Below are 17,858 nucleotides of genomic sequence, written 5' to 3' on the forward strand. Positions count from 1 at the left end.
TCCCTCATGCACACACATGTTCAACACATCCCACATCCCAAATGGACCCATTTGTACACTGTCAGAGTTATGGGGTCCGTGGCCTAATGCACAGTGCATGGGGGGTCCTTGAAATGAAAACATTTGAGAATCACTTTGTTATGTGACTGATAACCACCATGGATTTAAAGTCAACAGAAGAGGTCTCTCATGTCTTCTTTAAGCTTTTTTATTATATAAAAAAGAAACTACAAATATTATCACACAAACATATTTAGCCCTGTAACACACTTTGATACGAATGTTTATGTTCGCGTATATAGTATCTATTACAGTAACACAAATATTGTTTAAATCAAACATTCCAAAACGCAGAAGAAGACTTGCGTCGAAACGTTGGTGTCTTAATAAAGAAAATAAGTGATTGCATCGTGGCTGAGCTGTGCGACCACCTCTCTTTTAAACACTTATATCTCCCGTTGTCAGCACCTCCTCACTGCTGGTGTGCGCTTCTGGTACATTGTTTGCCTTAACTCCTTCCATTGTGTTAGGGTCATTTTTGACCCGTTTTCAAGTTTAAATAGGTAAAAAGTACCCTTTACATTTCTTCATTGGAAAAAGGCTTCATGATATCCTCAGAAACAGCTATTTTAATGCAACAAATTTAATTACCACCATTTTAGTTAATTCTGATGGTCTTTATAAAAAAAGTGACATCTGTGGTGTTAGACCGACTTCACCCATCGTTAAAGGAGAAATCCGGACATTTTAAGTGTTATCTTTGATGTGTAGTTACTCACTCACCGAGTTAGGAAGTGGCGTTGAGTTTTTCCAGCGATTCCCCTGTCTGTGAGTCTGGTCGACCCCCACCATTGGCATAGTGGGAGGCGCGTGTCTTAGTGAAAATCGCCTAATTCCACAGCTCCAAACTTCTTTTTTTTTCCACAAATCCTCCTCATGGTGTCTCTTGATACTTTCACATGCACTGTTTATCACTCACGAGCTGGCGTTCATGGTCAGCGACGTGAATGTTTTCCTCTCGCGTCCGAGGAGCGCAGTGAGCCGAGGACGGGAAATCTCGCGAGACTCTTTAAAGGACGACTTCACCCATTTCCAACCTATCTTCATATAATTGGTCCTCACTAATACTCATGATAAAATGGTACCATTTGTGTCTACTTGGTCTGTGTCTCAGAGGAGGGCTGTGGACAATCCCGTCTACCAGTGACATCATCGATGGGGAATCCAAGCTAATAGAAACTTTCTATTCCTGGAAAGTTGCAATGCAATAATAGAAGCCATTGTTCTCGCGTTAATAAAAATCTAAATAAACATTTTGAGATCTTGTTGGGGAAAAAAATCCTGCTTAACGATCACTGGTAGACGGGTGTCTGGACTGTCCACAGCCCTCCTTTGAGACACAGCCCGATTAGAAAAAAATTGTGCCATTTTATCATGGGTAGTAGTGAGGACCAATTATATGAAGATAGGTTGAAAATGGGTGAAGTCGTCCTTTAAGGGTCAAATATGACCCGGCAGAGAAGTGTGGCTCAATTCCCCCCAAATTATCAATATTCAATGTTTACATGTTTGAGAGAGAGAGAAACTTGTCCTCAATTTGCATTTGCTATTAGGAGTATATTTTATTTTTGGAAGTGTGTTCTAATATTAGTCTATTTCATAATTGAAAATGAGCTATATTGAAAGATGAAACCCTAACCCTAAACCTAAATAATATTTTAAAAAGTGTTTACATGGATATGAATGCATAACAAGTCAGCTATGAGTTGGGGGGAAATAATAAATGAAAATTATATATTTTTTTGTATTTTGGGCTGAGTTAAATCACTGGTCAAATTTGACCCGCTAACACCAAAAGTGTCAGCAGGTTTCTAACACAATGCAAGGGTTAATTCAAACATGTAACTGAACTGTCGAAGACGTTACTTAATTCTTTCATTCTTTATTCGGATGCCCATTAGCTGCCGCCAAAGTAGCAGCTACAGTACTCTTCCTGGGGTCCACAACAAAAACATCACAATATCACATGTAACACATCAGAATAAAAACATGTAACAGTCTTACTAAAAACGGTTTCAAGACAATACAAGTCAACCCATCAAATTACACTCCATCAATGTTAATTAACACTTGATTAGTTCAGAGAAAAAATAGCAGACATTGCTCGAACTATTTGTATTCAAGTTATGAAAATTGAAAAGCTTCATCCATTAGGGCATATAATAATAATAATAATAATAATAATAATAATAATAATAATAATAATAATAATAATAATAATAATATTAATAATAATAATGATAATAATAATAATACGCTCTCTCCTATTGCAGTGGTTCTCAATCCTGGGACCCCCAGTGGTCCTTGAGGGGCTTCCAGGGGGTCTCCAGCTAAATTATTAACCAAACGGGCCCTTACAGGTCTGTACAGTAACTCCAGGGCCTAAAGCACGCCTATAACTGGGAGTCCTTGAGATTGTAAAGCTGTAGAGAGTCCAGAGGCCCCTGGGGAACATAGGTACGCTCCCCTTATGAGATCAGTCTGATGTAGCCGTCGTCTCCTGTCAGCTGCTGGACACAGAAGGGACAGTCGGCGTGAAAGCTGTCTGTCCCTTCATGAGGCAGTGTCATCTGACTCCAGAAGGTGGCGGTCTTCTCTGAACACACATGGCCACAGGGGACGAACGCGTGGGTCGGGGGTGCGGCGTCCAGGAAAAATCCCATCTCGTAGCCCAGCTGCAGAGGCACGTAGGGGCCCCGCACCTGGCACATGGGACACTCGCGCTCCTGGCCCTCCACGTCCACCTAGAGGGTTGACACCAACATTAATTATAGCTGATGATTAGTAGTCGTTCAAATAATTGTGAGAACATAAACAAAAAAAATAGTTTTTTGGCTTTGTAAACAGAAGTTGCACAAGGCAGATATGACAAATAACTTACAAAGCCTATAACTGAATTAGTGAAATGCCTGACTAATGACCGGTACCAATAGTCAAGATAAATAATGTACTATGTACTGCATTTAATAATTGCAGTAAAAATATACATAGAACAATTTGGGGAAATATCCTATCTACAAGCTCATAACACATCGCGTTGCGACACCTTGTGAGCCTTTAGATACGTTTTTAGTTATTTTTGCCTATTCTGAATTCCCATAGATGTGTTCAATATCGCGTCATATAAGTGTGTTCCAAAAATAAACAAATGAGCCGCGCGGTTTGACTCATATTATGAAGCATCAACTGACGGCCAGAAAACGTTAACGTTACTGCCGCCGAATGAATTCAAGTTTCGCCAGAAACAGACTGTATCAAATATGAGTGACTGACTATTGTAAACGATACAGAGCCACCTCCCTGACAATATCGCGGGGACAATTTTGTTTATTTTTGGACCGCAATTCTTATATGAGACGATGCTAAGATGACCCAATGTTATTCTCCATAGAGAAATGACTTATGTGACCCGAACGAGTGACGTCAGGACTTCGGTACTCTATTGCATTGGTTCTCAAAGTGGGGTCCGGGGACCCCCAGAGGTCCTTGAGGGAGTTCCAGAGGGTCCCCAGCTAAATGATGGATAGGAACCAAATGGACCCTTATGGGTCTGTAACTCTGAGAGTGTACAAGTACACTCTCAGAGTTAAATTAACTAATTAATCGATGTTATAATATAAATTGGGGTCCCAGAGATAGGAATGCCATTAAATGGGGTCCGCAGTCTAATGCATGTCAAACTGTGGGTCCTTGAAATTAAAATGGTTGAGAATCACTGCAAAAAATCTTCTCTTATCGGGGGTCCCTGGCATATCTTTTCAAATGGGGGTCCACGCACGGGCTAATAAGTGTCAAGTTGGGGGTCCTTGACATGAAATGGTTTGAGAACCCCTGCTCTACTGTCACAGGCCTAACCCTCACCTCAGCCTTGCTGCGTCCTTTCCGTCCATGGCAGCCTTGGACATGACCGCACTGGAGGTAGGCCCAGGGCTTTTTCTCGTCCAGCACTATCTTGCGGCGCAGGCTGGGGAAGGTGAGGCTGTTGAAGCCCTTTGGGCACCAGGACTGCCCGGTGTAGAGCTCCTTGCGCAGGGCCTCCATGATGGGCGTGCGCGCCAGGCCCTCGGCCGTGCGCCACAGGAGGGTCACGCCACACAGGTCGATCAGCGACCCGTCCACCAGTTCCTGAGACTCATTGTGCACCTGGACGGAAACATGAGAAGATAAGATTTGGTTGATGTTTTTGTTGACAAGAATGCATACACATGATGAACATGAATTTGCACATATTGTCAAAAGGATAAAACATAACAAAAAAAAAAGAAGCTTGAGAGTTTAAAGTGTGTAAATTGAGTGCCATTTGTTTGAGGGAGGAGGGTAGCAGAGACAAAAAAGAATACATCAATAATAAATACATTCACAATTTCTTCTGGGCAACTCAAATGGCAAAACAACATAGGTGCATGGGTTACAAATCAACTAATTGATGGTTAGGCCTAGCTCATATTAACCACACAAATAGCATCCCTATTCTGGGCATGTCAACGTTCGATGAAAATAGGTCAATAGATTTAGTTTAGAGGGAAAAGGGGAGGGTACAAAGTATAGACCCCTGGGGGACCTCGGTCAATGAAGTATAGGGTTTAAATTAAAGCAACATGCTAAAATCAAATGTACATACAGAAGATGTAATAAGGGTCTCTTGGACCCCTAATTGCCCAATGGCAAACCGTCTAAAAAATAATATGCTAAATGTTGACAAAAGCTTATTTTCATGACAATATACTGTATTGAAATTCAGATTTTCTCTGAAGCGTTGTGCACAACTTTTGTTCAGTTTTTTCAACAGAACAGTGATTCGGGCACACGCTACCCACCAAGCAACACGCCTGGCTTCTTTTCATTTCACGTTTAGCACGGGCGTACACATCACGATTCATCTTAATTCACACATGTGTGTAACCTGTTGTTGTTGTGAGCATGTATACTGTTATATAGTCCTCACCTTCTTCCCCCGTTGCCGAGCCGAGCGGGTCTCCCGGAGGGTGAAGGCGTTGCCGCACACCGAGATCTCCCTCCACAGGCCGGGCTTGGAGTCCTGAGTGAAGCCATGGAGTGGGTGCATCACCAGCACGCCGTTGGTGGTCAGTGCGTCCATCTCACCATCAGCCGTCTCCCATTTAACTGCCCCCTCCTGTGGAAGGAAGGCAGTGGTGAAATAATCCTCCGATTTCTAACCCTAACCCACAACATACTCTGTTACAAGTAAAAGTTCCGTATTAACATTTTCACTTGAGTAAAAGTACAAACGTTTTTTCATGAAAATGCGTTTATTTGTAACAAAGTAAAACTGCCCAACTTTTTCAAAAGTAGCGTCGCAATGTGCTAAGATTGGCAATTTTTTAGGTATTTGTTTCAAATGTATGTGCTCATATTGGATTAATCAAATAATCAAACAAGGTTTATTGTAACTCGCTCTGGATTAAGAGCGTCTGCTAAATGCCTAAACTGTAAACTGTAAACTAAAGTCAAGAATACCTGTTTTTTTCTTTTTTTATAGTTACAGCATACCTACCCAGGGTAGGTATGCTGAGCATGAGTGCTCTTTTTCAGCAATGCCCTGCACAGTCACACGGACACAATTGTGTTTAAGACATTTCATTTCATCTGACATTTCATAACCTACACCCAGGAAGATGTTCTTGGAGGAGTCGAAGCCGGCGCCGTAGATGCGTGCGGTGTAGGGCGGGCTCCTCTGGAAGATGATGCGGCAGGCGAAGCAAGAGATGGTGCCCTGAACTGACGTGCCGTCCGTCACTGTGTCCGTCACCACAAAGTCAATGGGACTCTCCGTGGAACGCCCGATCTGTTATAAACAAACATACAAGGGGTTTCACATTACTCACAGCTTGTTTACATACATTGTATTATCACCCTAGTGTTCCTATTTTGGATATGTCCTTATAGTTACTCATTATAGGAGGGTGGTGATAGCTGAATGGGTAGAGAGACCACCCGGGAAACAGAAGGTCCCAGGTTTGATTCCTAGCGAGACACTTAACCCCCCTAATCCCCCAATCAGGAGAGAGAACCCCACAAAGATCATTCATCAGCTTCAATGTATAATGTTCCAGTTCCAATTTTGTCTGCTCATTCTTTGGTGAAAATGTATTTTCTGTTTACTTAAGAGCTGGAGAGACAGGGTTCTTACTGAACAAACACTTGATCAGAATATAGAATGCATTTGCAGAGCAGGGCATGTTTATTTTGATGATCAATCAATCAATCAATTGATTGTGTTACACCGTGGGTCAGTGGTAACTAACGTTGTATACTTTAAGTTCCTATGTATTGGTATATTTATTGATTATATTATCAATACAATCTTATCAGTGTTTTGGCAATTATTTGAGGGCCTGCTTGCAAAACATAATGTATGCATAATACATCCTACAAACCTGAAACATGTCCGTATCGCTGTCAGGAGCGTATTCCACCACGACCATGGCGACTTGGGAGAGAGTGTAGTATACGGTGTGGTCCGTGCTGCTGATAGCCTATGGAACACAGAGAAGTTCACTGTTAGAAACCACCAGTGATGGACAAAGGACTCAACCTCAGTACTTGAGTCAAAGCATAGATTACTCAACTACAAGTGAAAGTTGCTATGTCAAATTTGTACTTGAGTTAAAGTAATGGAGTAAAAGATAAGTGAGTATTAAAAAGTGCAAACTTGAAAGAATACAATTTAATATAAAGGCATTGCTGTATTGAATTAAAAAAATATATATCCAGAAATAAAAGAGTCAATCATAGTGGAATTAGCAGATCTACAAATGAACACGATGTCGCGATGCGACACCTTGTGAGCTTGTACTGTAGATCTGCTATATTCAGTATATTTTAAATAGGGCTCAGGTAATTAATTAGTCAAGTACTGTACTTAAGTGTATTTCTAGGTAATTTTTGTTTAATGGAGTATTTAAATGTTTTGATACTTCATACTATGCAAATATTGTACTATTTACTCCAGTTCTATTACATGACAGCTTTAGTCACTAGTTACTTTGTTGATTTAGATTATATTATAATAATTAATCAAATTCATCCTATATTCAAAATGACTTAAAGGGAGGACCAGCCAGTGGGCCGGCAGACCACGTCGTCATGTCACTATGACTCGGCCATAACCATATAAGGAGTTCCCAATCCCAATGCAGCTACGCCCAAATATGGAGTGTGTTGTCTATCCTCACATGTGTCATCATGGCATCAGGCGCAAACAAATCAGTAAGCTCCATATATGGGCATAAAAGGGACATGGCATGGACTGACATATACAGAGATCCCCATATATGGGCATATCGGTCAGATCGGTGATGCGACGTAGGTGTGAGGGCCAGCCACCTCATAGCAGCCTCTAGTAATCAGAAATATTTCCTTCTTTTTTTTTTAAATCAATCTACAAGCAAGACCTACAAACAACATCTTCAAGCTTCAACAAGCTTGTGAGCAAAAATATCTGTTGTTTAAAACAGGGCTTTTTGTGTTTAATGACCAATAGTTATTGTTCAATGACATAATGTATGATTCTGAAATGGCCATTCTGTATTTTGATACTATAAAATATTATGTTGATGCAAATGCTTTTTAACTTTGACTTGAGTAAGATTTTGACTGCAGGACTTTTACTTGAACTTTACTTGAGCATTAAAGGGTGTTTTTACACTGTGGTATTGTTACTTTTACTTAAGCCCCAAATCTGAGTACTTCTTCCACCACTGATTGTACCTTAGCTGTCTGTTAATTACAGTCCATGTGTACAGTGCTTGGTTTCACACCGCTGGCCTTGGGACTCTGACACAAAGCAAAGTGGCTTTTCGTCCTGGCCTCGTACCCGGTGGGCAGGAAGCCATTGTACCTGTGAAGAGAAGATGAAACAGTGGTGGGAACACTGTGGTTAATAAAGCAAGCTTGCCACAAGCTTCATTTCTGTTCAGATCTTTAGAACCACAAGTATCTTGTTGACAGTGCAGTAATATGGAGATTCATTTTTATAGAATGCTTTACTCACGAGTTTATGCTATTTGTGACATTATTTGTTATAAGTAAACCAATAAAGCCTTATACGTGTGTAGAGAGATGCTGTCTTTTACTTTTGTTACATGTAACATGGCAAAGTAACATAATCATTAGATCAACCTGGCCAGATTATATGATGTACATGAATTATGACCCTTTGTGTTTGGCATGGGACGCTATGTGTGTTAACAGTTCCAAAAGTCTGCATTTGTTTATTTCTAATGATGAGCGACATGGCCGCAGTGTGAACATTCGATGAATATTAATAATTGAATGTTGCATACCCCAGGACAAAGAGCTCCCCATATTTGACTGGGACTTTGATGGAGGCCGGTGAGGAGGACATATTTTCTTGGTTTGGCGACGTTGGCGCTTCCTTCAGAGGGAGGGCGGCGCAGGGCTCTCCGATAGCGAAACACTCCTCTGTAACCTGCTTCAAAGTCTAGTGGTTGTTGCTGTCCTTTACGCCCCACTTAACCTGCACACATGAGAAGAGAAATACATAATGACATTTAATTCCAAAATGAGACATCCTCCCTTTAGCCGCTTAAACCCTTTATATAGTTCAGTGTACGGTGAATAGCGAAAATCTTAACGCCCACAATGTTTCATATCCCAACAGTTTTGAGCTTGTAAATCTAAATATTTTCTAACATTCTGGACATGAAAAGTTTGAAAATGTCCCACTACAATGACATGCCCAAAATAGGGACGCCACGTTTAGAGTTGTTAAAGAGGTGGTGCCATGGTTTTTCTGTTTTTCAATAGAGAAACAGCGCTTTAGTGACATAGTAAAAACATACCCTCCCCCTCATTATCATAACACAACAGGTGTGGGCATGAGGAGGAGGAGGGACTAGGACAGGTGGGTGGTGCTAAGGTGGTGGAGGAGGTGCTAAGGTGAGAACCAGGTATACTTAATGAACTGGAGGCGTGTCCACATAAAAACATAATTTAAACAATTTCTGTATACTTTTTTGAAAAAAATCTTCCTCCTAGTATAACCATAATACCAGATGATTATGTTTTAGGGGGGGGGGAAATCACAGAAAATCACGGCACCCCGTCTTTAATACAAGTGTCACTTTTATAAAAGTCTGATCCAAGGGGCCAGTTTGAGATTTTTACATTGACTCCAATACGGAAGAGATAGTTCATATGAATGGCCTGTAGTTTAGTTTTTTTTTTAAGCGGACAGGTTTTTGACAAACTTGACTAGATTTTCTTACCTTAATAAAAAATGACATAAATACTATGCTTCCAATCGCTAGTTTAAAGTCTCCTTTCGATCATCATGATATGCGTTTTGGTAAACTATGGTCCCATTTATTTTAAAATTGACGATAAAGTAGGTTGTGCTCTAGGAGGGGCGGGATGATTTGATTGACAAGCTACACAACCACTAGCATTCATTCCCCACCCCCGCTCATGATTGACAAGCTACCCAACCAATAAAGGTCTGGTGGCATTCTGCAGGATATGACACGATATGACGCGATATTGAAAGATGGCGGATTTTAAATTGCTGAACAATCGGCTTAATTTTCGGTCTGTAGAAAGCAGAGGTGTGGCTTTGTCCATCTCTTTTATACAGTCTATGGTCTGATCAGGTCGAGGTAAAACCCAACTGTAGATAATAATGCATTTATTTGTATTAATGGTTGTTACTTGAATAATAGCAACATTTTAAATTGCATACATACCGTAATTATTCAGCAATAAGCACTCTGTAATATATTGTTAGATATTGTACAGATACTTCTCAAGTAGCAATACCACAATGTAGAAATACTCAACTACAAGTAAAAGTACTTTAGTCAAAATATGACTTGGGTAAAAGTACAAAAGTATTGCCATCAAAATATACATTTTTTCAACAATATAACAAATATAATTGGTCAAAATCTTTCAAAAGTAGCAGATCATTAAAGAAAACAATTCACTTAAAAGACAAAGGGAAATCCAAGACAAGTTGCCTTACTTACTTGACTTATCTTGAGTAGGATATCCAACAACGGCTGGGTAGAAGAAACTAACAGCTTCTCAAAAGTAAGTTTTGTAGTAATTATAACAGCTCCTCCGTTCGGTCAAGTCCTCACGCCTCAATGTCTGAACTGAGGTTCATGGTGTGCTGTTTATATGTGCTACTCTCTCTTTCTCTCTGATTCAATCATTTACAGTTCTCTGACAATCAGCTTGATCAAAGGGTTATCTCTCTCTCTCAATTCAAATCAATTCATTTCAATTCAAAGGGGCTTTATTGTGATGAGAAAACATGTTTATTTTGCCAAAGCAAAATTGGAACAAAACCATAAAAAAACAACGTAGGTACAATTAAATGGGAATAAATAATGTGTAAACATAATTTACATTACAACGTATAGAAAACTATCTTACAAAACCAAAAACATTGTACATTTCCTGTAAAAAAAAAAGTTATACATTCACGTAGGAAAAGTTTGCGTAGGAAAAACATTTGAAAGCAACATCGAAATGTGACACTTCCAGCGGATTCTGGTGTTTGTAGTCATATTCAGTTGGATTCAGGAGAAAGGAGAATGTCATTTGTTTTTATGTGTAAACGCATCAATCACCATTCATATTTTAAACTAAATTATGCCTATAAGTTACAAACTGAGCTGGCCCTTTGTGTGATATTTGTTTTCCCCATTAAATTCCCCGCTATATTCCCATAGTAACCATTAGTGAAGGAACAAACCCTCAAAAAGAGCCTTAGTTTTTGAGATACCCCTCCCCGGAGTAGAACAAAACGGGACATAGTTTTTTCATATCTTTAGGATGTCCCCTTCGTGAAATGGATTGTCCCAAGTTTTACTTTTACTGCAAAAGTCATGATATTGATCCATGAAGTGACTCACCACATAGGCAAAAAAGCACCTACCCTGAAAGTGGGAGCTCCAAGTAAATCCTCTGTCATTTTCTACCTGCTGGTTGTTTTTAGATCATGCTTGCACAGATGGTCTACAGGTAGTGTCCCTACATCCCAAAACAATCAGAATGCCAATTTGTGGTTATATCGTGAATCAGCAGCCTTTTATATAAGGCCTTAAATAGGCGGAAATAGCAAAAAGTTGACTTTTCTGAGCAATATTTACTTGTAACTTTTGTCCAGCTCTTTATCAGGGGTAGAACTAGATGTGACATTGTTTTTTCATGTCTTTAAGATGTCCTCTTCCTGAAATGGATGGTCAGAAGTTTGACTTTTACTGCAAAAGTCATGAAATCATCCACAAAGTGACTCACCACTACCAAAACACGCCTACCCTGAAAAAGGGAGTTCGAAGTCAATCCTTTCTCATTTTCTACCTGATGTTTTTTGTTTTACATCATACTTGCACAGATGGTCTACAGGTAGTGTCCCTACTCCCTACATCCTAAAGCAATCAGGAATGCCAGTATTTGGTTCTATTGTGAATCAGCAGCCTTTTATACAAGGCCTTATTATAGGCGGAAAGAGCAAAAAGTGGACTTTTCTTAGAAATATTCACATGGAATACTGGTCCTACTTTTCTATCAGGGGTAGAAAAAAACGTCACTTTGTTTTTCCATAATTTTGACTTTTTCTTAGATGTCAAAATTCATGAAATGTATCCATGAACATTTTGCAAAAAGAAAAAAATCACACCCAGTGTGAAGTGAGCGGTGCTATTTAAAAACAACAGTGGTCATCACAGTGATGGAAGCTCACTTAAAAAAAACAAGACCAGGAGACCTGGTTCTGCCAGACCCAGACTTCACATGACGTGTCAGCCTGTGTCTATGCCCATGTATGGACGAAAGGGGGACAGACTTTTATGGCTGGGGCCTAAGGACAAAGTGACCAAAACCTGTTTTTTGCCCATGTATGGAGAAAACAGGTACAAAACATGCCCATGTATGGACGAAAGGGGGACAGACTTTTATGGCTGGGGCCTAAGGACAAAGTGACCAAAACCAGTTTTTTGCCCATGTATGGAGAAAACAGGTACAAAACATGCCCATTATATGGACGAAAGGGGGACAGACTTTTATGGCTGGGGACTAAGGACAAAGTGACCATGCCCATGTATGGAGAAAACAGGTACAAAGCCTCATGTAAGCCAGACCCCCTTGGTCCGGCAAAAAGTGAGTGGTGCTATTTATGAGCTTACATTCTCTTGGCATATTATGGTGCTCGTTGGAGTGAGAATGAATTCCTATTTTTCGAGACCAGGGAAGATCATTGAGCTTTAAACACATTGAAATCACACAAGACAAAACAAGTGGATGTTTAGTTGTACAGAGTGTGGCATAATGTTTAATCAAAAGGGACATCTGAACAGACACACAATAATTCATACAGGGGAATGTACTTGTCATAAAAGCTTTTGCTACAAACTGTACAAGTCCCATCTGAAGTAACAACATGAGTACTCTTGGGGGAAAAGCCATTCCTGTACAGTTTGTGGTGAAGGCTTTGGTTATATGTGTATGTTGAAACGTCACATGGGGACTCAACCAGGGGAAAAGCATTTTAATTGTACAGTATGTGGTAAAGGTTTTGGTTAGATGGTTGATTTGAAGAAACACATGAGGATACATACAGGGGAAAAGCCTTTTACTTGAAGACTGCCATGCGGCCCTGGGGCAGATCCTTGCACAGGGCATCCAGGTGTTCGATGGCCCTCGGCCGTGCGCCACAGGAGGGTCACACCACACAGGCCTATCAGCGAGCCATCCCCCAGTTCCTGAGACTCACCGTCCACCTGGACGGAAATATGAGAAGATAAGATTTGGTAAGAATGCATAACATGATGAACATAGATTTGTACATATTTGTCAAAAGGATAAAAAAAAAATATTGAGAGTTTATTTCTATTTTGTGGTCCTTTGAATGCATGAGTGTACATTGAGTGCCATGTGTTTGGGGGAGGAGGGTAGAGGGCAGACTTTGATTTGAGGAGGAGGGCTGCATAGCGGAGCAGGGCTGCATAGCGGAAGACTTCTTCAGAGGGACGTTGGTGCAGGGCTGCATAGCGGAGCAGGGCTGCATAGCGGAAGACTTCTTCAGAGGGACGTTGGTGCAGGGCTGCATAGCGGAGCAGGGCTGCATAGCGGAAGACTTCTTCAGAGGGACGTTGGTGCAGGGCTGCATAGTGGAGCAGGGCTGCATAGCGGAAGACTTCTTCAGAGGGACGTTGGTGCAGGGCTGCATAGCGGAGCAGGGCTGCATAGCGGAAGACTTCTTCAGAGGGACGTTGGTGCAGGGCTGCATAGTGGAAAACTCCTTCAGAGGGACGTTGGTGCAGGGCTGCATAGCGGAAGACTCCTTCAGAGGGACGTTGGTGCAGGGCTGGCTGCATAGCGGAAGACTCCTTCAGAGGGACGTTGGTGCAGGGCTGCATAGCGGAAGACTCCTTCAGAGGGACGTTGGTGCAGGGCTGGCTGCATAGCGGAAGACTCCTTCAGAGGGACGTTGGTGCAGGGCTGCATAGCGGAAGACTCCTTCAGAGGGACGTTGGTACAGGGCTGGCTGCATAGCGGAAGACTCCTTCAGAGGGACGTTGGTGCCTGCAGACATCACAAGAAAAACACATGTTAGGTTTCATTCCAAAATGAGACATCCTCCCTTTAACGGCTTAAGCCCTGTATATACTTCAGTGACATGAAATGTCACTTTTATAAACGTCTGATGTAGGTCAAGTTAAAACCCAACTGTAGATAATAATGCATGTATTTGTATTAATGGTTGTTACTTAAATAATAGCAACATTTTAAATTGCATACATCCTGTAATTATTCAGCAATAAGCACTCTGTAATATCTTGTTAGACTTCACCCTGAGAAACATAGAATTATTGGAATGAAGTATATAAACCGAAAATTGGAGGCAGACTAATTTTCTTGGAGGCAGACTAATTTTCTTTAACATGTTGCAAATGTTAAAAAAAACAATTAACTTAAAAGACAAAAGGAAATCCAAGACAATTCACTTACTTATCTTGAGTAGGATATCCAACAACGGCTCGGTGGAAGAAACTAACGGCTTCTCAAAAGTATGTTTTGTAGTAATTATAACAGCTCCTCCGTTCGGTCAAGTCCTCAAGCCTCAATGTCTGAACTGAGGTTCATGATATGCATGATATGCTCTTTCTCTTTGATTCAATCATTTACAGTTCTTTGATATACAGCCTGATCAAAAACCTTTTCAGCTGATTCGAAAATGTACTGTTCTCTGACAATCAGCTTGATCACAACACCCACATGCAGTGGGTGTTGCATCTAAATAGGATCGACGGGAAGCAATTTGCCCTAGAGAAATTGCGGCCGCCATTGTTGTGTACTGCTGTTTGCCTCTCGTCGGACTTTTTAGACGAGTTGCACAGCTCTCAGACCTGTAAGAGGCGTGTCCGCTCAGATTCTTTTGCTTTTTGAAATTAGACTCAATTTCGAAAAATAGCGCGCTGGTGTTCACTACAAAGGCGGAAGCAGCGGATGTTTACAAGAAAAGATGCATTGTGGGGTGCATTGTGGGGGGGGGGGGGGGGTGACAATCAGGTGTATTATCACCTGATTATCACCAGGGGGCTGCAGCGACAACACACACACAATATAGTAGCCTAAATAATGCTGTGCACATATATAATTTGCACAATTTTCCCAGCATAACATTTGGGAAGGCGTTTGGGATTTTGCCCCTCCTGCAAAAGTTTATGCTATTGGTAACATTATTTGTTGTAAGTAATCCACTAAAGCCTTGCTCATTCTAGTGTAGAGATATTGTGTCTTTTACTTTTATTACATGTAACGTGGCGATATAAAATAATCACTAGATCAACCTGGTCAGATTATATGATATATACATCAATTATTTGTTCATTTCTAATGATGAGCGACATGGCAGCAGTCGCTCATGATCAATTCGATGAATGTTAATACGTTTACGTTTCATACCCCAGGACAATAAGCTCCCCATGTTTGACTGGGACTTTGATGGAGGCCGGTGAGGAGAAGATAGGTACTATGTACTGCGCCATTTTTGATTCCTTCAGAGGGAGGTTGGTGCAGGGCTCTCCGATAGCGAAACACTCCTCTGTCACCTGCTTCAAAGTCTAGTGGTTGTTGCTGTCCTGTACGCCCCACTTAACCTGCAGACATAACAAGAAAAACACATGAGGTTTCATTCCAAAATGAGACATTCTCCCTTTAACGGCTTACGTATATATTTCAGTGTACGAAGAATGGCGAAACTAGCCAATCTTCACACTCACAACATGTCACATCCCGAAGCTTGTGAGCTTGTAAATCTAAATATTTTCGAACATTTTGGACATTTTTGAAATGTTATGAAAGTGTTTGAAAATGTCCCTCTACAATGACATGCCCAAAATAGGGACAGCACATTTAAAGTGGTTTATTAAACTGACACTTTTATAAAAGTCTGATTTAATGTGGGTTTACTTTGTGATTTATTATTTCATTGAGGGTACACTGTCCTTCTGTTGAGGGACGAGGTAAAACCCAACCGTAGATAATATTGCAGTTATTGTTATTAATGGCTGTTACTTCAATAATAGCAACATTTTAAATGACATACCTTATTCTGAAATAAGCAGTCTGTAATATCTTGTTGGACTTCACCCCCATTAACATAGAACAATTGGAATGAAGTATATTGTGACGTTACGGGGTGTAGTCAGGGGATATTAGCAGAAAATGTTCCAATCTTGGAATAAATTCCTTACCAAAACAAATCTTCACCAATGTGTTTGTAAAAGTGTCTAGTAACACATCTCACAAAGACTTAAATGCAGTTTCCCTAGTGGAATTTTTGACAGCTCCTGAAAGTTGGGGTACCCACCATAACCTTATGCAGGAAAAAAAAAAAATCGAAATTTTATTCTGTTTTAAGTAGCATGTGAGGGGTCAAACTAGGGTGTTTTTATGATTCTGAATCCATTGCAAGCATTTGTTTTGCACCAAAACCACTCCTTGGGCTAAAAACAGTCCAATCTCAATGGGCTTTTTACACAAAAAGTATACCTGGAAAAGGATGGCTATGGCCGTTTTTAGCCCAAGGAGTGGTTTTGGTGCAAAACAAATGCTTGGATTTGGGGCCTCTCGCGGCGCCGACACTGCCCCAGGACCGTGCCCCGGTTCCGGGCATGGTCCATAGCTACCCGCTGGCACCAGTGGCCACTTTCCCCCCACGCGAAATTTCACGCAGGGGAGAGGCCAGAGCCCCAGACCTCACGGGGCCTGCAAACACAGTGCGATTTTCACACTTTTTCCCGGGTTTTTCGGCCGCAGTTGCCCCGGGCGGCATCCATGGGACCCGGGTCCAACGAGCCCTCCGCCGGCGCCGGGCGACCCAGGGACAGGGAGGTACCGGCCGTTTTAGCCCGAAAAAGCGCAGATCGACAAGCCCGAAAAAAGTTGAGATTTTCGGCCGGGGGTCCTCCAGGGGGTCCCCGCGGACCTCTGGAGGCCATACAAACACTCAGCGCGATTTTTGAATTTTTTTGGAGAACCATGATTCCCCAGGAAGGTGCCTCTTCCTGGGCATGGTCCCTACCTACGAGATGGTACAAGTGGCCACTCTCCCCCCATGCGAAATTTCAAGCAGGGGAGAGGCCTGCAGCCCAGAGCTTCTTGGGAGCTCTGGACTTTTTCCGAAAGCTCCAGGGTTTTTGGCCCTGTCAGGCATGGGGACGCCCCCGAATATGGTGGACCATATCCGGACATGGTCCCTGTATACCCTATGGCACAAGTGGCCACTTTCCCCCCCATGCGAAATTTGTCGCATGGGAGAGGGGCAGAGCCCTTGGGCTCCTGGGCTCTCCGGAGCGTTTTTGGGTTTTTTCGGCCGCAGTTGACCCGGGCGGCATCCATGGGACCCAACGAGCCCTCCGCCGGCCCCGGGCGACCCACGGCCCGGTCGGTACCGGCCGTTTTGGCCCGAAAAAGCGCAGATCGGCCGGGGGTCCTCCAGGGGGTCCCTGGGGACCTCTGGAGCCCATGCAGACACTTAGAAAAATTTTCGAATTTTTTTTGAGAACCAGGATTTTGGGCGGTCCGTGGCCCATCGCTGCCCCAGGCAGGTGCCTCTGTCCTGGGCATAACTACCCGATGGCACGGGTCGGCCTTCCAGGCACCTGCAAGAAAATTCCTTGAGGCAGGAAGGCAGGGGCCCACCTCCTCGAGGGGGCCCTGGACTTAGAAACATTTTCAATTTTTTTTTGAGAACCAGGATTTTGGGCGGTCCGTGGCCCATTGCTGCCCCAGGAGGAGGCCTCTTCCTGGGCATGGTCCCTACCTACGAGATGGCACCAGTCGGCACTTCTCCCTGGCTCTCCCCTTCACACAGGGCAAGGGCCAGGGAGCCCAGTGCCTCACGGCACAGTGCCGGGTGCACACTCGCCCGCTCTACCTGCCCCGGGAGCCACCGTCCCTGGGTAGGAGGTGGTCCATGGACCCCCGATGGGGACCAGGGACCGGGGACGGCGCCGCCTTGTGGACGCCGGCGGTATTGCGCCCCAAGACAACAGCCTTTAACAGGCTTGTGGATCTGCTCTTTTTCCAGCCGTTTTGAGCCCAGATTCCGGCTGTCGGACCCGCGGGATGTCGGAACAGCGCCACGCACCCGTCCAAAAAAGCTGCTATGGTCTTTTAACTTTTTTCTGTTATTTAAATGTATCCTATTCAGACAAAGTTGATTAATTTTCTGGGTACAATATTGCTGTAAAAACTAGCACAATTATGCCATGGGTGTTCACTTTTTCCTTTAGGATGGATTT

At 42.5% G+C, this 17,858-nt stretch overlaps 1 protein-coding gene across 1 annotated transcript in view; it reads right to left on the reverse strand.

The window, feature by feature from the left end:
- Positions 1 to 2,528: 2,528 nt before the first annotated feature.
- LOC308093703 (E3 ubiquitin-protein ligase pellino homolog 1-like) overlaps positions 2,529 to 17,858 on the reverse strand; it is a gene marked incomplete at both ends in the record, with an annotated part of 70,964 nt that continues 55,634 nt past the window's right edge. Inside the window, 4 exons of the mRNA XM_080440030.1 lie at positions 2,529 to 2,804; positions 3,922 to 4,203; positions 5,006 to 5,194; positions 5,687 to 5,866. Coding sequence (XP_080296156.1) covers positions 2,529 to 2,804; positions 3,922 to 4,203; positions 5,006 to 5,194; positions 5,687 to 5,866 — 927 coding nt within the window. The remainder of the gene's footprint in view (positions 2,805 to 3,921; positions 4,204 to 5,005; positions 5,195 to 5,686; positions 5,867 to 17,858) is intronic.

This window comes from Gymnoscopelus braueri (genome assembly GCF_963280865.1).
Source record: "Gymnoscopelus braueri genome assembly, chromosome: 2".
NCBI classification, from domain to species: Eukaryota; Metazoa; Chordata; class Actinopteri; order Myctophiformes; family Myctophidae; genus Gymnoscopelus; species Gymnoscopelus braueri.